Source organism: Sphaeramia orbicularis, chromosome 13 (genome assembly GCF_902148855.1).
Source record: "Sphaeramia orbicularis chromosome 13, fSphaOr1.1, whole genome shotgun sequence".
NCBI classification, from domain to species: Eukaryota; Metazoa; Chordata; class Actinopteri; order Kurtiformes; family Apogonidae; genus Sphaeramia; species Sphaeramia orbicularis.
The window spans coordinates 20,924,062-20,947,420 of NC_043969.1; the positions used below are offsets into that span (position 1 = coordinate 20,924,062).

The following is a 23,359-nucleotide window of genomic DNA, read 5'->3' on the forward strand; positions in this document are numbered from 1 at the left end:
AATCCAGAGGTTGTGTATTACCTCTGGCAAAAACAACTATTGACTGTGACAGTTTTCTAAAGTTCTCATAACTATGACTGGTGTTTTAGAGGAAATGTACTGTGTGATTCCCACAAAGCTGGCATATGTTCCACAGCTGCTGATTTTGCCAACATGTTGTTGCCAGACCTGCCTCACATTCCTCAGGTTTTGCCATGTGCTCTTTATACCTTAGACGCCTGTACAAAACATGCACTTTGATTGTGCTGGAAAAAAATCCCGCTTTAGGACTGTACCAAAATGGAAAACAAGACTGTCATGACCGTCATGATAGCTTAATGATTAAACATAATTTAATTTAATACAATCTCTTTAAGTCTAAATATAGAAAAGGACATCATTACTGTAAAATTAAAGAGGAACTTAAATATTTATTTCCTATCAAAATTAAAGAAAAAAACAACACACCAATTTCAGCAAGTAGTCTTTAAAAATGAGAAACAACTGAACACATACTGTGACGGTTTTACAGTGAAATCCAGATCAGTCCGTTGCAATAATTAATATATTTAATCATTGATTTATCCCTGTTTAAATGTTTGCATGAGTCATTAAGATCGTATTCAATCTACACCATCACAATCACTTTATTCCCTGACAGCAGAAGCATCAGGGACAGGTTGTATTTGTGATAACAGTCAATACAATTAGATACACATCATGAACATTTCAAAATAAAGTACATGTGTTTAAGCACTTTTGTCTACAGGGCAATATTTAGTAAAAAAAAAAAAAAAATGTAGCACACGATGTATGAGGCGGTTCATAGGACATAAATCCAAAACACACACAATTATCACAAAAAATCAAAGCTTTGTGCAACTTGAACCTAAAGTGAAGCCATTTTACTGTTGGAATAAAGTTTGAAGTCCTACGTATAATGTATGTATCAGGTTTTGATAGTAAGGGTTTGCACTGGAGTCCTCATACACAGCTGATCCACCACACTGACCTTAGGTCACACTGTATTTCACAGGCCTTTAGAGAACAGGTCTTAAGCGCTGTAGGACAACGGGGCAAACTGAGCAGGTTTGGACTCTGTGTGAGGAACTGATGATGCAGGAAAACCTTGGGAGACAGCTGACTCTTCTGCTGCTGGGAAATAAACCGAGCCTCCCTGGATGAACAAGAAAGGAGAGGGAGAAAAGAAGAAAGAAACAAAAATGAGCACAAACGCCAAGTTCAATGTGGGAAAAATCACTGATCTGTCCACAGTTCCCTTAAGGCCTTTGCATGTACTGAAAAGTGAAATTTTTAATGATCCATGACAACTGTAGATACTAGCTAGAGATAACAAAATATGTTTTATATTTTTGTTCCTTTTGAGAAACAAAGCATTTTTCTCCACAGATTATTCGCTTCGGTAACAGTCATCAAAAGTGGACTATTCTATGGAAAATGCAAAAAACTTGGTAATAACTATTTTTTATTATGCAGATCAAACATGACTTGATCACTTGTGTGTATTTAAAGGTATTTATTTTACAATTTATTTTACAATTTAGTACAACTATTTCTTGCAAAAAAATTAATAAACTAGAAAAGCACTCGGAGAGCACAGACCTCCGCCAAGGCAGGTCAGTGCCCCTCCGATGTTTGTTACCTCCGCCAAGGAGGTTCTGTTTTTGTCGGCGTTGGTTTGTCTGTCTGTCTGTTTGTCTGTGTGCAAGATAACTCAAAAAGTTATGGACGGATTTGGATGAAAATTTCAGGAAATGTTGATACTGGCACAAGGAACAAATGATTAAATTTTGGTGGTGATCGGGGGTGGGGGCACGGGGGCCCACTGGTCTGCACTCTCTTTTCTAGAAAAGCACTGGGAGAGCGCAGACTTCTGCCAAGATCACCCCCCACCCCCGATCACCACCAAAATTTAATCATTTGTTCCTTGTGCCAGTATCAACATTTCCTGAAATTTTCATCCAAATCTGTCCATAACTTTTTGAGTTATCTTGCACACAGACAGACAGACAAATCAACGCCGACAAAAACATAACCTCCTTGGCGGAGGTAATAAAGACTTTTCCTGTTACTGTTTTTCCTGATTTTTCCTGTTTGCAGTAATGTGCTTCTATAGTGCTTCTTCTTTTTTTCCATGTCTTCTTTACTTGTTTCACTACACTGTACTACAGCAAATTACAGCACATCTAATATTAAAATGGACAGTGTGCAGGAATATTTCAGTGTGGCTCTATTTTTCAAGGCCAGTTATTGATAAAAAAAGATGTGATGTGTAACGAGTTGAATCATTAAACCTACCTCAAATTATATTAAGTATATTCAGAGGTGAAACATGTTTATTTAGGCTGATAATGCTGGGATTGTATACTGTAGCACATCACTGCATCCTGATTCTATTTGAGTTTCATTGTGTTTCAGCCACATTTTGACCTGGTTTTATTGTAAAAACTCTATATGTAAAATGTAATACACTGTGAGGTAAATGCCACATGTCTGCTGTAAGACTTTGGCATTACAATAGTCACAACAGACAGGAAGAGGTTCTGGGCTGTAAAGGTGGACACTAGTACTACCTTAACTCATGTCATTGCTCAGGCCATAGATCTGCCAAAGATCCTCCTACACACCAAGGATCCACATGTCCATGTGATATATTTAGTGGCAACGGGCACATCTCGAGAGCCAAGAGAAATGCATAAAATGTGTGATCTAACCACAGATGTAACAGCACATTTAGATTCACATTTATCATGTCCTATGTTACTAAAAATGTAATCCTGAGCTAATAGTGGACAAAATAAGGATCATAGAAAGAATAATGACCCTAATGTAATCAAATAAAATAAAAATAATGCAACAAGTCAAATGAACTTAAAGGACAATTTCACAAAAGGACAAACCAACTGTTTTCATAGTAAGTTAAAATCATTACCATCAACTAATGATTTTTTTGTCTCAGTAATAGTAGTTTATACTTTTTGAAAAATATTTTTATGCACATTTTCTTTTGCATGCCATTTTTAAATGTCACTTTGTTATGCTTGTTTTGACTTCCTAGTTAAATTATTCTATTTTCATACTTATCCTAAATTCTCTTGGCATTCAGTGTGGACAGCAAAGTAAAACTTTCATTGTACAGAAAAACCTGTTTCTTTACTGTACACATGACTGTAAAATGCTTTGAATCCATTGAATCCTCCTGCAACTTTACATACACTGCAAAAATCAAAATCTTACCAAGTGTTTTTTTTCTCATTTCTAGTCAAAATATCTCATCACATTTAGAATAAGACATAATCGCCTAAAGAGTAACTTTTCAGTGAGATATAAGAAGTTATTTTAAAACAATAGATCTTGAAAATCTTATTTCAAGAAGTCTTACCAAGACAATGTTTTTTTGCTTAATTCAAGCAAAAAAAAATCTGCCAGTGGAACAAGTGAAAATTATCTTGGTAAGATTTCTTGAAATAAGATTTTCAAGATCTATTGTCTAAAAATAAGTTCTTATATCTCACTGAAAAGTTACTCTTTAGGTGATTATGTCTTACTTTAAGTGTGATGAAATATTTTGACTAGTAATGAAAAAACGCATTTGGTAAGATTTTGATTTTTTCCAGTGTAAGTGTGACTTATTGCTTTTGTCGTTGCTTTTGGGTGGCCTTGAACGTAACATGGAGCATTTATCAGCTAACATACACAACATAAGATACTGTTGGGTGGGGATGAGGACTTAAGTATGTACTGTCTGTGCATCTCAGTGTCTTTATCTGTGCTTGTGAGGTAAAGGGTGTTTTATTGTTTGTGTGTGTGTTGCAGGTCACACTGACTGGGTGGAGCTGGTGTACCGTGTGTATGTTGGCGTCCATCAACAGAGGAGCTGTTGGAGAAGACGCCATGCTCATGCAGGACTCAGTCACAGGACTGCTACTCCTCTGAAACAGATGAAAACAAATGCATGCATTTTGTGAACAGACATACACAGACACACACATCAGCTCAAGAGCCTTGTGGGAGTCATAGACGTGGTCTAACAGTCTGTAATCAGTACGGTTTATCGTACATTCTGTAGGTTACACAAGAAACAACGTACACATGTAACAATACCCACATTCTACAACTATTACACAGCACAAAAGAGCCATTGTAAACTGAAAATTAATTCAGGTATTTGATTAAGATGAGGATGATAATTCTTAAATGCACAGTAGAAAATTTCTGCTGCTTGGAGTCTCTCAATGAAAACAATAAAACACATAGAAATTAATTGCATTGTAAAGTAGTGTGTGATCATGAACTGTTGTTTTCACCACCTGTGCCAATGAAAATCTACAGAAGTCATATTTACAAGACAAGGTATTAGGCTAAGGTTTCATTCACTCTGATCCTGTCCTCACAAATGTATTCAAGGACACATCTGTGGGTCCTCTGCATTAATGCACCCACAATCCTACAGAAAGTCTCGGTGCCAATTGAAAAATAATTGACAACAAAAAGCCGTTAAAACCTCAACAAAGGTGAACAAAGAGCTGGTTGTTTCTCCAGGACTTTGTGATTTTAAAGGATAGTATTTCATAGTCCACAGCAGTTCAATGAGTTTGTACATAAATGGGACATCCGAAGGAAAAAAAATAATTAAGGCATTAAAATAATTAATGAATTTAACTAATAATCAGTATGATATTAAAAGCCATTAATATGTAATAATTATCTACATAACAGGTTTGATAAATTAGGTAGGCTGATTGAATATATGTAGTTCCGCCTTCATTTGTGTGTTAATTTCCATCTATCAATAACTTTTTCAATGTCTGAATTTGCTTTGACATAAAATATAACCTTGCCAGACTGTTCCATTCATGGATGCATGGATCAGTAGGTAGGACTACTGCCTGGTCTACACAGGAGATTTAATAATGAAGCTTATGAAGATAAAAAGTCACTATGTAATGTTAATATCTTTGCTATTGTTTTCTGTTTGTTGATCCGCAGTTCAGACTAAACTGTGACAGTTCTAACCTTGTTTGGCCAATTCCAAACAGACCTTTAGTGCATTCACTGACATCACAAACTGTAAAGAAACAGGGTGATCTGCAATATTAATGTGGACGTGTTCTGTCTAAAAACAGAGCTAAGCTAACAGAGCTATAATATAAACTATCAGCTGATACAGCATGTGAAAGATTATAAAACAGTGTTTCTTTGGTTTGGAGTTTTGTTTTTTATTCAATGATTAACATAATTTGAGAAGTCATAGCATTTATTTCAGTGTTTTTCAACCTTGGGGTCAGGACCCCATGGGGGGTCGCCTGAAATTCAAATGGAGTCACCTGAAATTTCCTTCTAGTAACTGATTAAAAAAAAAAACTTACTAATGAAAAAATGTATGGTGAGTTGAGAGAGATAATCCCAATACATTAAAGACATGACAAACTCTGAAGCTGAAACTGAAGCACTGTGGTACTGTTTATCTTCACTATGGTCGGTTTCAGATCCTGCAGCTCTTTCATAATTCAGAGTTTGAGTTATTGTTTGTTCAGTATTAATTGTCAGCCTTGTAAATCCAAGCTGGACTGACTGTACATATCCTGACCAAGGAAAATAAAATTCTCACTTTGTGCAGTAATCTACACCTGGCTTTTCTGCCTCTGTCCATAATAATATACATTATACAGACAAAATTTTGTCTAAAATGAACATTTATTTGCAACATAGTATAGCAAACTATTACATGATCAAAAACAAATTAATTTTAGCAAAAAAAAAAAAAAAAAAAAAAAAGATCTGTTTTGAATGTCTGGGGTCACCAGAAATTTGTGATGTTAAAATGGGGCCATGAGCCAAAAAAGGTTGGGAACCACTGATTTATTTGTTGGCGGTTTTGGAAGCACTGGGGGTTTTCTAGCACATACAGTAGTATTGGAATATCTGTATTTAATGTTTCATTCATCACTGGAAGCTTGTACTCTGGGTAGAACAATCATCAGGTTTTCATATTTCATTGTCTATCCCAAATGGGAAGTGGGCCAGCTGAACCATGCGGACTGTACTCAGTAAAAACAGAACAGGAGCAAATTGAGATGTAATAGCTGAGAAGATTAGGATGTGCAAAACCAGCTGGTGCTGAATCTTTTACAAATGCACATAGAATTCCCAACCAGATGCTGTAACTTAGAAGTTGTATGTTTTGTGGTAAAAGTGGTGAAAGTTTTAAAATGAAACACCAAAAAAAGATTAAGTCTAATTAAAAGCTCCTAAACTGGATCTAAAAGCCACATAACACCTCATTAATGTAGCTGCTGTGTGCACAGTTACTACTCAGTAACAGGAACTGTCATGCTGGCATGGTAGTGATGCAGCCCGCATTTTTCTCTGCAATCGCTTTGATGAATTTGGGTCTGGGTGTTGTTTTGGTCTCCATTTGGGTGGTCTGGCTGCAGTGCACTTGAGGCTAAATCCAAATCCATATATTCTGCAAACTGCTCTCAAGATTTCCATAATCAGCGGCAACTAAGTAGAAAAAAAGGCCTAACATTTAATAGAAAAACAATAACATGACAACCAATAATCTAATGCACGCAGCTGGTGAAGAATGGGCAATTTCCGAATAATAATTCACCACACTCCCCTTCTTGGAAACGTCTGGGACACACACGAGTCATGAAAACACCTATAAGAATGTAGAAAGTTATGGTGTTTACAGACATAACACGACTAATGACTTCTATACAACTTCAAATCAGAAAAAGCTGACTAACAATGTTTGATCTGCGCACAATCTATGCAATCTATGTTTCCCCTGAGTGATGGTTGATTCCAGATGCCTCAGAGTTCAGACAATTCAACAGCGCATCTGGACACACTTAATACAAGGCTTCCCTTAGGCTCAGTAAAATCTGAACTGACACCTGTGGATGTAATTATGTGTCGTAGTGCTCAACAAAGGGTTGACACAGTGATCCTCAGCCCTATTGACATCACCTGTGTGTCAATAAACTATCATTATGCTTCCATCAGTATTTTGCTATTTATTTACTACTATATTAAGACTAAACCGCTTCAGTGTGCTCATCAGAGTCAGAATCAGCTTTATTGGCCAAGTATGTGAACATATACAAGGAATTTGGCTTGTTTTTTTGTTTTTTTTTTCTTATCTCACAATGTACAATTTCAACATAAACCCAAACACACTTAAACATAGGCCTAATATAAACAAACATTTGACTAGAGACAAGGACAACAACGGGTTGAGAATAGTTAAGATAAATATGAATAACTCGGTAGATATGTACAGAGAACCGGCCTATTAAAAAAATATGTTTATATATTTACAATGAGGATTTATATTGTAATATGTACAGAGTGTAAATTAGAGTTTTATACAGTTAGTAGATGTGTACAGGTCTATTAAAAATATGTTTATGTGTGTATTATTTACAGTGGATTTATGTTGTCATGGATAATAAGAGCAGCCAGAGGAGTTTAACCTCCAGCTAAACATGTCAAAAGCTAAATATCTGCTCCAACCCTCTGGAACTCCCTGCCCCTTCATATCCAGAACTCTGACACACTCGTTCAAAAGCCAACTAAAATCTCACCACTTCAGATCAACCTACGACAACTGACCGTCTGTTCCCCCTTCATCCACCCTTCTCTCATCTGTTTTCTTTTCTGTATCGGTCTCTGCCTTTTTGCTTGAGTGTTTGTTCTTTGTTTGCCCTTTTGTATTAGCTCTGTATCTGTTCCATAACTGTTTTTGCCCTTTTGTTGTGTGTTCGTCCCTTGGCTGCTCATCGTAAAGCATCTTTGAGTACCTAGAAAAGCGCTATATAAAACCGATGTATTATTATTATTATTATTATTATTATTATTATTATTATTATTATTATTATTATTATTAATAATAATAATAATAATAATAATAATAATAATAATCATAATAATAACAATAATGATAAAAAATATATGCTCAGGGATTTTAGGAGGAGGTCAACTTCAAATGAAGTCACTTAAATGTCAGATCATCAAGTATAATCTCATAAATACTTTGGGAAAATCATTGACTCAACGCACCTATATCATCTCCCTTTCACACTGACAGAACCCTTGTGACCACATTTTATCAAATTTGTCTTGGTCTCATGGTTTAGCCTCAACATTTAGTGCAAAAAGAGAAATTCTTTGCAACAAATAGTGAAATGGTTGATTTGGCTGATTGATGAATCTCAACTTTATCCAGTATCTCTGCACTGAACAGATGCAGAGGATACTGTCCCGCCTACTGTACGGTGATTTTAACATTTCTCCGTGTAGATGGAAGTTTTTGTCCAAAGGTATGCAATAAAGCAGTGTTTTTCAACCTTGGGGTCAGGACCCCACGTGGGGTCACCTGGAATTCAAATGGGGTCGCCTGAAATTTCTAGTAATTGGCAAAAATAAAAATAAAAACTTACTAATAAAAAATATATGGTGAGTTGAGAGAGACAGATGTTCATTTTGGCTGGTTTCAGATGCTGCAGCTCTTTCATAATTCATAGTTTGAGTTCTTGTTTGTTCAGTATTCATTGTCAGCCTTATAAATCCAAGCTGGACTGACTGTACATATCCTGACCAAGGAGAATAAAAATTCTCACTTTGTGCAGTAATCTACACCTGGCTTTTCTGCCTCCATTCATAGTAATGTACAATATATAGACTAAATGTCATCTAAAATTAACGTTTATTTGCAACATTCATTCATTCATTCATTTTCTGAACCCGCTTTATCCTCAGTAGGTTCACGGGGGTCGCTTGGAGCCTATCCCAGCTACATTGGGGCGAAGGCGGGGTACACCCTGGACAAGTAGCCAGTTCATCGCAGGGCTATTTGCAACATAGTAGAGCAAATTATTACATGATTAAAAACAAATTAATTTTAGCTAAAAAAAAAAAAGAAGTCTCCGTTTTGAATGTCTGGGGTCGCCAGAAATTTGTGGTGTTAAAATGGAGTCATGAGCCAAAAAAGGTTGGGAACCACTGCAATAAAGTGTTACTAAAACAGCTTAGCCCCTGCTGCTATCACTGAGCTGAACAAGCTGTAGCAATATTTGCACATGCACCATATTTATCTGTTCATTTTTGCTCTAAAACACTTCAAACAGTGGTTTATTTGGTGTGTTTTAATTATTTACTGACATTTGTTTCTCTTCTATGTCCTGATTGGTGGAGGTTGGGTTAGATTGTATCTCATGTATGTCTTATGTTTCAATGTTTTGTGATTTATCTGCTAAAACAGATTGGAAATTTGGAAAATTTGAATAGAAATTTTGCTGCTAAAAATCTACCTATGGGCACAAATAAATTAACCATAACCCATAACCTTAAGCTTTACCTTAACCTTAACGTTAGTTGACAGTGACTGCTCTATGACTATTGACAGATCAGAGAGTCGAGTCTGTAAACTGCTGGAGATGATAATGTATTGTCTAAAATCAGAAGACTGTTTGCACAACAAGATGTACAGATAGTAGCTATGACAACAAACAGTGAATAATGTTGATAGGATGGAATTTGGGCTCTGTTAACCGTCTCCTCCTGCAGCGTTTGGGGTCATTTGAGGCCAATCAGCTCAATCTCTGGCCGCACTAATCCTGAAGGACATATTAGCTCTCCAAACACCGCTAACACTATATCTTTGGTGTTTTTTAGCAGGCAGTGTTGGTGGAAGCAGATTTGATTGCAGATAAAGAACAATCACTCCCCTGCGCTTTCAGAGATGTAATGCAGACAGACGGGGGATGTTGTTTAGATTGGTTTCATTCAGTGTAAAGGGGCGTCTTCAGGTTCTGTTGAGCTGAGGAATCAGATTGGTATCAAAACTGACCAAAGAAATGCTAGTTTTTCCTCTTCTTTGCACAGTAAGTTGTCAAGACCAGGGGTTCCCAACGTGAGCTCCGTGAGATGATTTTCAGAAACCTCTTGATACGATTCCTGAGGTGGTTATGACTGATTACACTGGAAAAAATCTAAATCTTCCCAAGTGTATTTTTCTCATTTCTAGTCAAAATACCTTACCACACTCAAAATAAGACATAATCACCTCAAGAGTAACTTTTCAGTGAGATATAACAACTTATTTTTAGACAACAGATCTTGAAAATCTTATTTCAAGAAATCTTACCAAAATAATTTTCACTTGCTCCATTGGCAGATTTTTTTTTCTTGAATTAAGCAAAAAAAAATCTGCCAATAGAAAAATTAAAATTATTTTGTAAGATTTCTTGAAATAAGATTTTCAAGATCTATTGTCTATAAAAATAAGTTCTTATATCTCCCTAAAAAGTTACTCTTTAGGTGATTATGTCTTATTTTAAGTATGATGAGATATTTTGACTAGAAATGAGAAAAATACACTTGGTAAGATTTTGATTTTTGCAGTGATGGCAGTATTGTTACACTTGTAGTTTATAGCAAGGATATTGATAATGTGAGTTTCAAGGTTGCTAAGAAATGCTTTCATTTTGGAAGGGCAAAGGTTTATTCTAAATAGAATGAACATCAGCTTAATTGCAACAAACAGGTAAGGCATTGTTCAGCCTAGAGGTTTGACTAATGGTGTCACATAAATAAAAATAAACATAAAAAGGCAGATAAATGTTATAAAACAAATACATTAACCTAAAATAAACATTAACATAAACCCCTGCTTGAACCCCTGCACATAAAATAAGGCCATGGCTCGGGAGGTAGAGCAGGTTGTCCAATAATGTTGGCGGTTTGAGTCCCGCTCTGTCTTAGTCAGTCCATTGTGTCTTTGGACAAGACACTTCACCCTCCTGGCCTCCAGTGTCATTCACACTGGTGTATGAATCTGTATGAATGTTTGGTGGTGGTCAGAGGGGCCGTTTGGTGCAAATTGGCCACGCTTCTGTCAGTCTGCACAGGGCAGCTGTGGATACAAATGTAGTTTACCACCACCAGAGAGTGAATTTGAGAGCGAATGAATAATGGATCAATAATGTAAAACCTTGGTGCCTTGGAAAGCGCTATAGAAATGTAATCCATTATTATTTTTATTATTATTACTAATGAAATGTCAAGTACCCACAATGCCACAATATCATTGCATGACTCCTGTGTGCATGTTTTTTTAATGTTTCAGTCACTTCGAGGATAGTGGGGGTCGCCAGTCTTTGGCACCGTCATTTTGGGGGTAACAAGTTTAAAAGTTTGGGAACCCCTGGTCTAGACCAATAACTTTGTTTTTTCTGGAGCGACCCTCGTCTTGGTGTAAGCCTAGACACCTACGCCTTGATCAAATGATATCTCATTATTAAGCACGTAGAAAATGAACACTGAAAACCACAGCTCTATGAATATTTCAACATCTAAAATTGATTAGATTATATCAGTTTTCTGAGTCTTTTGGGAAACTTTGGGAAAGGGATTGTTTAAGTTAGTGGAAACAGCAGGATTTAAATGATAAACCTCATCCAGACAATGAAAGATAGTTTTTACACCCAGTTGCACCCAGTTTCTGATACAGTTTATATAATCTTTTGTGGTCAACTCTCTCAATTTGAACAAAAGGTCAAAAATATAAATGTAAGGGTGGCAGAACAAATAAATCTTATGTACTTCATGTCTGTCTTATGAGCATGAATGTCTCTTACAGGGTAATATAATCAGGCAAAAACCCAAGTTTCAAAACTAATACAACGTCTAAACTTATTCCGTGCTGTCATGTATTACATTTTATGGTGTTTTATGTTTGTTTATCTCCAAAACACATTTCATTTTTGAGAATCAGGAAACGTCTGATGTGATACTGACATAATTAAGGACTGATTTAAAGCCGCACAGGCTACAAAAGTCTACTGACAATTTAATACGGATTTCTGACCATCACATTTTGAGCATCAAACAGACATAATAGAGCAAATGGTGTGCAGGTGAAATGTGAACAGCCTTTGGACATTTTTAAACTTCAAATAAATATTACAACATTTGACTAAGCACATCCAGCCGCTAAACCTCACGAAGTCAGACGTTCACGTCATCAGAGTTAAACAGGGCATGCATTTGATCAGACCTGACCAAGGTCATCATACAATCTGCCTTGAAGTTAGCAAAATATTTTTCTGGTAACTGCATAAAATGCTATTAAGTAGATAACATACCAGCATATAATCAAAGAATGCTGAGACCACTTAGCCTTATTGGAAGGAAAGTCAACTGAATAGTATTTGCTGCTATATAACTGTCCTCTAGTTGTGCAAAGTGTATCCTCCAATGTGCAAAACATACTGTTGGTGTTGGGGATTTGTCCTGTTTATTTCAGCTATTAGACATAATATAAAATAACCTGTTCATCTTCATTGTACGTATGCACTCCAAGATATTGGGCCAAAAAAATGAAATAAAAGAGAATAACTGACTTTTTATACATAAAAAAGTGCCAATTAGTGTTCAGGGACAATCTGATATCATGAATTACGTACAGATAACATGCCACTTTTAATTGGCATGTTATCTGTACGCATTATAAGCTTTCTGCGTGTATGTTTCTCTGCGTAAATTTTTTTTTCTGCGAGCGGGCGTGCAGGCGGATATGATGTGGGGCTACAGAGGCTACTCTGCGAACTATGTCAAACTTAATTCTCCATCGCGCATGGAGACGAGTATGACTTGATGTGACACACTGTATGCATATGATGTTTGGTCAGATTTGATCCCTATTCCCTTTTGCCTGGTTTGAAGTTTGGAGTTTGAACTAAGAGACTTGAAGTGACAAAAAATGCTTTTGTTCAGAATGTGGATATTTATTTTTTGACAAAATTCCACAGGATATTTACTTTATCTTATTCTATGTTTTTTACTGTGTTAGAATGCTAAATGTTTAACTGTTTTGTGTATGAATGCACAAAGGTTTTTGGTCCAAGTAATTTTAGGTTGGCTGGAAGTGGAAACAGCTGTTATAATCTTGTCAGTTATGCCTTTTTGTTTTATTGCACATAAATTAGTTTACCTTTGAAAGCTGATTTTCTAAAAGTATTTAATTACAATATTTGAAACTTGAGGTTTTGTCTTTGAGTTTTTACAAGTAGATTTTATTGTTTTGTTTGTACAAGCAACTAAAGTTGTTGAAACCTGTGAAAAAAGGCAAAAAATAAATGCCCACTGCAAAAACACGCATGCTGCGTGCAACCAAATCAAATTGTTGTTATTCATATTTATAAGCTCGCCAATAAGATGCACATTGTTTAAAAATCTAGACTTTGTTCCAGCATTACGGTTATATGTCCAACATTGTCCCACACAAACACACTCCTTGTCCCACATGTGGCTCGTAAGCACCTGGTCACCCTAAACCCCAGCCTAACATTATCATGAACCCCCCCCCCCCCCCCCCCCCCCCAAAAAAAAAATGTTTTTGCAATGGGGTGGGGGGGGTGCACTTTATATCGCTCTGTTGGTAACGCCCCCCTCATCTCATCATTATCCTCCTCGTCACCCCCCGACATCTTTCCCCCCTTCTGACTACCACCAGCTTTCTCCCAGCTGTCTCCTTCCAAACACCCCCCACACACACAAACACACACACACACACATACACACACAGTGTCTCAGCGCCTGTGTTGAGAAACACTGGTTTAGAATAAGTCACATTTGTGTGTAACTGTAATGGATGCCGGGCCTCTGGTCAACCCTCTGGATCACTTGTCCATTCAGTGTGTGTTCCACCTCTGGTCACAGTGTAAAGATCATAACTGACAGGTGTGAAGACTAACTGGACATCAGAGCCTGAGCCAGACATGATACTATATAACCCACGTTGTGCTACTACAGGAATTCACACAGACAAAATTTCATGGACTGAGCAATGAATAAACAGGTACGAGCCAGACAAAAGACTTAACATGTCTTCAGGTAATTTGATCCAACACATTTTCACCATCAGGAGGATTAGTGGCTTGGGGTCAGGCTGGTGAAAACCCGAGGCTGGATCCTGCTGTCAGTTCTCACTGTGAGCGGTGGTTCAACATTCCTCTTATCCAGCTTTCATTTCAGTCTTATCCAAAATACAGCTGGATATGCAATAATGGAATGCTGGCAGCAAGAACTCACAGATTACTGAAACAGAAGCCAGTTCAGCATTATGCATTTCCTCCCAGCGGCAACGATTCCACCTCTTTCACCTCATGCAAAGGTGAATCTGAATTGAGTAACACTTAAATGGGAATTGCACGGTTTTCACCCCTGATCTGAATCAAGGCTCATGTTTTTTTTTTCTATTTTTAACGTATCAGGGAGAAGATACAGGACCATCAGAGCACAGACAACAAGACTAGCAAACAGCTTCTACTCCAGAGTAATCGTTACATTGAACACTGCAATGACTAAACACATGCAATAATCAACAATGTGCAATAATGAAAATCTAAAATGTGCAATAACTACTGTATTTACCTGTCACTGTCCTCTGCACTTTAACTAGGTATGAATGTGTGAATGTGTTACTTGACAGAATGGGAGAAGGGCGGAGTGTATGTTTTTTTTTTGTTTTGTTTTTTACTGTTTTTACTGCTTTTACTATTTAAATTTTTTTTGCATTGTATATTTCCTTTTTTTTTTACTCAAAAAGTACTGTTTTTTACAATCACATCAAAATTTCATTGTGTATGCTCTGTGTATACAATGACAATAAAAGAATCTTAAATCTTGTATTGTACACAATATATTCGACAAAAGAATTGGGACACACTAAATTTCCGGTGTTTCCATAAAACATCAGTCTTAATATAATTTTATACTGTGATAAATATCATTGCAATAAACATTTGCATTCTATTTGTTAAAGTTAATCTTGGTTCCATGTTTATATTTTAAACTGATCTTATAAATGCCTCACTGATTTTGCTCAGTGTTTAAATGTTTTTAACATTATCATTGTTTTAAATATTCTACCTTTAGCTTTATGAAATATTTGTCATATTCTGATCATAAACAATCCCTTAAAACCACAAGCATTGTCTGGTTTCTTCAACTCTCATTCAGGAAGAAGAATCATATTACACTTAAAAGACATTATTATTATTTATTGACAATTACTGATAACAAATGACATGAATATTTTCATCATGATGACATATGGAATCAACAGGAATGGGAGGTTCTACCAGCTGTAAGTGTGATGTTCCTCTGTGTTTTTGTCCATATTGTATATTTGGTCCTTTTGCTTTCACATTGCAATTTTGGGTGTGAACTGCACCCTGCTGAGCATCTGTCAGCAACATGTTGTTAAACCAACTCATTTTTCGCCTCTTCAGGAGTACCCCAGTGGCTCTCATGGTAAAGCTTGTACCACACGACGGAGTTCTTACTACAGCAGCTGGGATTTGATTCCAACCTGAAGCCATTTGTTTCATGTCATTCCAATACTGTCTTTTCCCATATATCCTGTCATTCTCCATTTGATAAATCCAATAAAGATGTGAAAAGCTGAAAAACAAATAAAAAAAAAAATCATTTATTCATCCAATTTTTTCTGCTTTAATTCGTTGGCAACAATAGCCTTGCATAACACCCTGTGAATGAGCCAAAAGTCAAAACCATGGTTCAGTTTGAGCCACATGAAGACCAACTCTTTTGATCGGACCAAAGACTGGCTGTTAGTTCAGCACTGAGGTCCAGAGGAGAGTTCACATTAACACATTTTGCTTTGGAACTGAAAAGTCCAAAGCAAATAAGACAGGCAAGTGCACAGACATTTTAGGGGGAAGGAGCTCAAGCCAAAAAAAAGAGCATAATAATCAAGAGTGACTTACAAAATCTCTATAAAGCTGTCGACACAGTACACATATTTTTTAGTAATAAACCACAACCACAATATACCTCACCAGACTGTCATGTAGTTCAACTTAAGACCTACCTTCATTTCAATAATAGACTCGATGCACAGCCCCACTACTTCCTGAACTTCAGGTGGGTCCTTTATTTCCTGTCTTTCATTATTGGACACACTAATTAATCCAGGTGTGTCTAATTAATCAGTAGTCACAACAAGAAGGAGCAGACACACCTGGATTAATCAGTGTGTCCAATAATGAAAGACAGGAAATAAAGGAGCCACCTGAAGTTCAGGAAGTAGTGGGGCTGTGCATAGAGCCCATTATGATTTTAAATTAAACAAAACTAGTGAACTTGTCTAATTTGTAGAACAGTAAAACTGTCTTTAAATTCTCTGCCTGTCTGCCTGTATCTCTCTCTCTCTCTCTCTTCATTTAACATGACAAATGCCAGTAAACAGCTGAACAGGGCTTTGAATTCACAGATTTCACAAGGTTTTGTTTGTTTGTTTTTTAGGAAATGTCAGGCCAGTAGCGACGTAATGTTTTCAGCTAATTTAGCACCAAACAGCATCAGGGGATTGCACAAACACTGTCATTACCTGTCTGTCTGATACTGCGGTTCAGAGGAGAAGTAGGCTGCAGTGGTTTGGCCTGGCCTGGTTCAGCATTGCATGAGTGAAAAGTGGAAGAGGAAGAGGGAGGGGCGCAGGTGGTGGGGGCTTGTGAGCGCCACGGAGCAGGTCGGGGCAGAATTTTCACAAGAACTCAGATAAATGCCAGCCCCGTCAGATATCAAAACACATCTGGGGGAACTGATGACAGAGATAATTAAATATTGATGAATAAAGAAACAACTGGGTTCCAGCAGAAAGGGCACTTTTCTCATTCAGGGCAAAAGGGCAGGTGTTTGAGCACCACTAGGGGTCTATCTGTGCAAGTGGAAGCTCCCAGTTCTGTTGTGATGATTAAGGGGTTTTATCAACAGACACATAATGGGAAAAAATGATTCAATGTGTCATAGTTGGGTCACTTGGTGAATTAGACTTACCAAATCCAGGTGGAAGTATGGCGAATAAAATATAATGTGTGTTAATTCCTCTTTACTCTACATAGTCTGACTAAAGAAAGTCCTACATTCTAATATTTGGTTTTTACTGCCTTTAGCATCCTGGTAATGTCGTCTTGGAATATGTCTGTGTCATCAGTGAAGAAAAAGTCCACTGATGTTCAGACCTGGTCAAAAAAGTATTATTATATATTTATAGTTTTTTAGTTATATATTTATATTACAAATATTATTATATTATTAATTTTATTAAAACTATTTTGGAACTGCCACATAAGTACCACTGGGTCTTTATGGGTTAATCTTGGATTTGTCAGTCTTATTCCTGAATCTTGTTCCAGAACTGAGCAGGGTTTTTAGATGTTGTAAAGGAAGATTATAAGTGAAACCTATTATTATCTTTCTATGCACAATATTCTTTTGCCAGAGACAACAGAACATCATGTCCTTATCACTCACACCTCAGACCTCAACAGAAAATCAGTTTGAGCTACCACATATCTCACATATTCTGAAACTGTTCCATTCATTCTACTCTCCCATGCATACTTTCTCTTCCTGACCTCCTTAAAATCACAGGCTTCTCTTATCTCATTTGTCATACACTTAACAGAATGAGTTGCATTCTGTACGTCTGTCTGACCTTCCTGCAAGACTGAACCACGCTAAAGCTAATCCTGACTCTCATTTCAGAATCTCACATACCTAAACTTCTATGATAAAGTCTGATTTAGAAGAGGGATCCCTTCATCCTGTGTGGGAAAAAGACACCCAGCCTCTGCCTCACCACAACTCAGAGATTAATGGACTGACCTTCTGGAGTCCTGGACCATCACATTATTACTATTAGAGTTGGATCAGTTTGTCTTGTATGGTGAAATATCTGATATGACTGGCTGATAAATTTGATGGTGAAATTTTATTAAATAATAATTTTATAAAACTACAAAAAGAAAACAAAATTGTTTTCTCATTGTCACATTGGTCACGGACTAAGATGTGGACCTGCCAAAGTAGTTTTTACCAGTGTTTGCTGTAGCAGAAATAACCTGGATTCGCAGTAATGATGTTGTCTGAGGAAAAATTGCATGAAAGAGCCCAGTTGAAATGTATGACCACTGTACACAAAATGAGCGAACCCCGGGTAAAGCACCAGATTTTAATGTTCCAAATCGTTAGCCTCATAGCATAATTGCCTAAATCTTTTTTTTTTTTCTAAATTGCGATACCTATGTTACTTTACTGTCCTAACATTGCTGCTTCATTTTGCACCATTGTCTATGTTCCGAAAAAAATGTAGGCACTTATACGATGAGGCTAACGATAGGTTGTCTCTATAGAAAGGACATGTATAAGTATATGGTAAAGAAGCTGTAGTAGCATTTGATGACTGAGTTAAAATGTTTTGGCTTCCCTAGAGGAGCTATGTTTATCAAATAATGTAGTTGGAAGAGAAGGATGGACTAAGTTGAAGGAATTGAATGGGCAGAAGAAGAAAAAAATAAAGTAGAAGTTAAAGAAGTAAAAAAAAAAAAAAAAAAGTAAAAGAAGATGTTAAATCATCTAGCACAAATTTCTAAAGAAAAAAAAAAAGAAGAAGAAGTGGCTTCATGTGCATTAAAAGCCGAAATAACACTCCCTTTGAGTCAATTCATACAGGACATGTTGAAAACGTTCATATAGATCCTTATAAACAGCTGAATGTGTGGACAGAAGTGTCTCCATTTCCTGAGAGCTGCATTTTAAAGCTATACCTACTGATCTGGCATCTCGCACAGCACTTAGTAAAAGTTTGAACATGAACAACCCACGTCCCTCCAAAGTCCTGACCACTTCCCCCTGCATTAATTCCTCTCCTGGTGAGAAACAGAGGTAGAGCATCAAACTTTTGGAATTCTTAGGGTCCACAAATAAATGTTCCAAAAGTGGGTTTAACAAAATATGATCCCTTTAAGCTTTACATGAGAAATTCAGTCAGTACTCATTATATGTTACTATGTTACATGTTTCCAAGTGAAAAATGCATACTGCATTGCATCATGTCAACAATGAATTAATAAATAAAGCCTGCCCTGTTACATCAGCTTTTAACACAGATTACATTAAACCAAATGATTGGCGTTGCATCCCTTATGTGAGTCTACTTCAGGATCAGTATGTTGCAAAGAACGGTTCAGAGCAACAGTGAAAAAGGTTCACATTAAGCTGGTTGTTATGGAGTGATCATAGATGTGCTGCATCTGTTCAACATCCTGAGATGATCGAAGATGACTTTTATCACTCAGTTCCATGAGTCCTTAGCAAAAGCCATAAAAAAAATAAAAAAAAAGATGATTGGCAGAATTTAGTTCCCTGAAAAAAAAAAACAACTCTCATTTCTCAGTGTCTGTGAAAACCACAGCTGTGTAATATGAATACACTATGAACCATTTATTTGACTGAAAATCAAACAGAAGAAATAAAAGTCAAGTCTATTTCTTAAGCCAAATTGATGTTGCGATGTATCCAATCCTTGAATAAGTTCCTGAAGAACACAACAGATAATAATAATAAGCAGCTCAGATCATACCAGAATCAGACTGTAGACCACACAGAGAACAATACAATCTCAAACAAGAGGCGCCTGATGGGATTACACTGGTTTCCAACTCTTTAGTAAAGGCAGATGTAATAGTTATGTGAAATCTCTTCAATTATATGTCTAATTTCTAAAAGAATCACAACAATCTGACACTCTGACATTAGTTCAAGACCTTTAAATGATGCTGTACGACTAAGAGCTTCAGAATTTCGAAATTTGTACAATACATTGTTTTGTTAAATCATCAAATGTTTTCCTAGTAGTGGTAGAAAACCACCAAGTGTGACCTACAGGGAACTGTAATACAGAACCCTGCATGGGTTTGTTGACAGGCCTCTGTCTTACAATTCTGAAAAGGGAAAAAAAATATGTGTTTGCTATAGTTGCAGCTCATGACATAAATATGGGTAAAACACTACTTTTAATGTGTCTTTTTAATGTGTTTAGGCAGCAGAACTGATGCAAAAGATCGATCCAACCCACACAGGCAGCAGATAAGTCTGTTAGAGTAGCACATGACTTTGGCATGATTTGGAAACACAGAAAAATTTCAGGACACACAGTTTGTGTCACTAAACAGGAATGAACAGTGGAACTCTGACCGCCACATCATCCACTGAGTACGGTGGCCCAGAGGTGCAACAGGCCAAAAAATTATCCACTAGACGAAAAAAATTATCTACTACAAGAAAAAAAAAAGAGAACAGCCTAAAAAAATTATCCACTAGATGAAAAAAATTATCTACTACAAGAAAAAAAAGAGAACAGCCCAAAAAAATTATCCAGTATAAGAAAAAAAAGAGAACAGCCTAAAAAAATGATCCACTAGATGAAAAAAAATTATCTACTTCAAGAAAAAAACAGAGAACAGCCTAAAAAAATTATCCACTATAAGAAAAAAAGAGAACAGCCTAAAAAAAATTATCCACTACATGAAAAAAATTATCTACTACAAGAAAAAAAAAGAGAACAGCCCAAAAAAAATTATCCACTAGATGAAAAAAATTATCTACTACAAGAAAAAAAAGAGAACAGCCCAAAAAAAATTATCCACTGTAAGAAAAAAAAGAGAACAGCCTAAAATAAATTATCAACTAGATGAAAAAAAAATCCCCTATAAGAAAAAAAAGAGACCAGCCAAAAAAATTATCCACTAAAAGAAAAAAAAAGAGAACAGGCAAAAAAAAATTATCTACTAGCCCAAAAAATTATTCACTATAAGAAAAAAAAGAACAGGTGAAAAAATGTATCTACTATGAGAAAAAAAAGAGAGCAGCCCAAAAAAATATCCACTATAAGAAAAAAAAAACCATCATCCACCTTTTCAATTACGGGGGCGCTGTTTACCCGAAAGGTGTCTTGCTTTAAAATTAAGACCACCACAAAAAATAAAAGGATAGGCTGAAAAATTTTAAGGCTTTCGGCTAATGTGGCTAATGCTAAGGAAGTACCCCGCCGGAAGTGGAGGTCGTGCGCTAAAAAATAAAGTTATTTTAAAATATAGCTATTTCCATTAATATAGTTTGCAAAGCAGTTAAATGATTAAATACGGTTCCAGTGTCTGCTCAAGGTTAGGCATGGGAGTTAAATGGTTAAGGTTAGGGTTAGGGTATGGTTGGGGTTAGTTTTCAGTGGTAAATGGCCCTTGTGTGCACTGTGTGAAGGTTTGTTGCTAAGCTAATGCTAACGCGAAAAGTTGACGGCAACTTTGTGTTATTTTATTTTGAGAGGAGGAGAAGAGGAGCTTCCTGTGGAGCTCCACTATCATGGCATTGCCCATTTGTTTGCAGGTAGACCTCTCCTCCTCAACTCAGACGGAGTGTCTTCACTAACACTAGATCAAGAAGGACATTTTGTGGAGATAAAGATGTGTGCCGTGGTACCGCAGTGCCTCGGCACCTGGCAATGAGCTGAGCTGTGGTACCGAGCCATGGTACGCGGTGCCGTGCTGGGGTACCTGGCACCGAGCCGTGGTACCGCGGTACGTCGCGGCACCAGCCGAGGTGCCACGGCACCTAGCGGCATCAACCGTGGTGCCGCACCAGCCGAGGTGCCACGGTACCTCGCGGCACCAGGTGTCGGTGCCGCAAAATGCATTTGCTGTCTCTCAACAAATGGGCGATGCCATGATAGTGGAGCTCCACAGGAAGCTCCTCTTCTCCTCCTCTCAAAATAAAATAAAATAATTTTAGAACTTCTTGTAGCGAATATTCATAAAAAATGATATTGAATGTCAGGCAGTTGAACAATTCAACACCGTAATCACACAATTGTTTACTCGCACTGGTAGTTCACAAAGTTGCTGTCAACTTTTCGCGTTAGCATTAGCTTAGCAACGAACCTTCACACAGTGCACACAAGGGCCATTTACCACTGAAAACTAATCCCAACCATAACCTTAACCATTTAACGCCCATGCCTAACCTTGAGCAGACACTGGAACCGTATTTAATCATTTAACTGCTTTGCAAACTATATTAATGGAAATATCTATATTTTAAAATAACTTTATTTTTTAGCGCACGACCTCCACTTCCAGTGGGGTACTTCCTTAGCATTAGCCACATTATCCGAAAGCCTTAAAATTTTTCAGCCTATCCTTTTATTTTTTGTGGTGGCCTTAATTTTAAAGCAAGGCACCTTTCGGGTAAACAGTGCCCCCGTAATTGAAAAGGTGGATGATGGGTTTTTTTTCTTATAGTGGATATTTTTTTGGGCTGCTCTCTTTTTTTTTTCTCGTAGTAGATATTTTTTTTCACCTGTTCTTTTTTTTTTCTTATAGTGAATAATTTTTTGGGCTAGTAGATAATTTTTTTTGCCTGTTCTCTTTTTTTTTCTTTTAGTGGATAATTTTTTTGGCTGGTCTCTTTTTTTTCTTATAGGGGATTTTTTTTTCATCTAGTGGATAATTTTTTTTTGGGCTGTTCTCTTTTTTTTCTTATAGTGGATAATTTTTTTAGGCTGTTCTCTTTTTTTATTGCAGTAGATAATTTTTTTGTCTAGTGGATAATTTTTTTAGGCTGTTCTCTTTTTTTTCCTTATAGTGGATAATTTTTTTGGGCTGTTTTTCTCTTTTTTTTTTTCTTGTAGTAGATAATTTTTTTCATCTCGTGGATAATTTTTTTAGGCTGTTCTCTTTTTTTTTTCTTGTAGTAGATAAATTTTTTCATCTCGTGGATAATTTTTTTAGGCTGTTCTCTTTTTTTTTTCTTGTAGTAGATAATTTTTTTCATCTCGTGGATAATTTTTTTAGGCTGTTCTCTTTTTTTTTCTTGTAGTAGATAATTTTTTTCGTCTAGTGGATAATTTTTTTAGGCTGTTCTCTTTTTTTTTCCTTATAGTGGATAATTTTTTGGGGCTGTTTTTCTCTTTTTTTTTTTTTCTTGTAGTAGATAATTTTTTTCATCTCGTGGATAATTTTTTTAGGCTGTTCTCTTTTTTTTCTTGTAGTAGATAATTTTTTTCATCTCGTGGATAATTTTTTTAGGCTGTTCTCTTTTTTTTTTTGTAGTAGATAATTTTTTTCATCTAGTGGATAATTTTTTTAGGCTGTTCTCTTTTTTTTTCTTGTAGTAGATAATTTTTTTCGTCTAGTGGATAATTTTTTGGCCTGTTGCACCTCTGGGCCACCGTAACTGAGACACACGGAGCTTTTGAATTTCACTACATGATACAAAAAACACTAAACAACTGAAAAAGAAAACTGATTTTATCATGATGGACAATAAAAACTAACACACCAAATATAACCTGAATATAAAAGTCACCTCTATAGCAAGATTTTCGGCTATTTATCATCTAATTGGACTCAGTGTTGTACAAACACTTGTCACCAGTATCAGTTGTAGTCCATACTGAAAATATGTCCAAACTTTGAGCCGATTA

The 23,359-nt window shown here is 36.4% G+C and overlaps 1 protein-coding gene across 3 annotated transcripts in view; it reads right to left on the bottom strand.

Annotated features, from left to right (window-relative positions):
• Positions 1–608: 608 nt before the first annotated feature.
• Positions 609–23,359, bottom strand: part of LOC115431528 (transmembrane protein 255B) — a 45,065-nt gene continuing 22,314 nt past the window's right edge. For 2 of the 3 annotated variants that reach the window (XM_030151942.1, XM_030151940.1), the window contains 2 exons: positions 3,828–3,932; positions 609–1,156 (listed from right to left, as the gene is read on the bottom strand). In XM_030151942.1, the coding sequence (XP_030007802.1) occupies positions 1,034–1,156; positions 3,828–3,932 (228 nt within the window). In that variant the 3' untranslated portion in view covers positions 609–1,033. The remainder of the gene's footprint in view (positions 1,157–3,827; positions 3,933–23,359) is intronic. The other variant, XM_030151941.1, reaches the window with a different exon arrangement.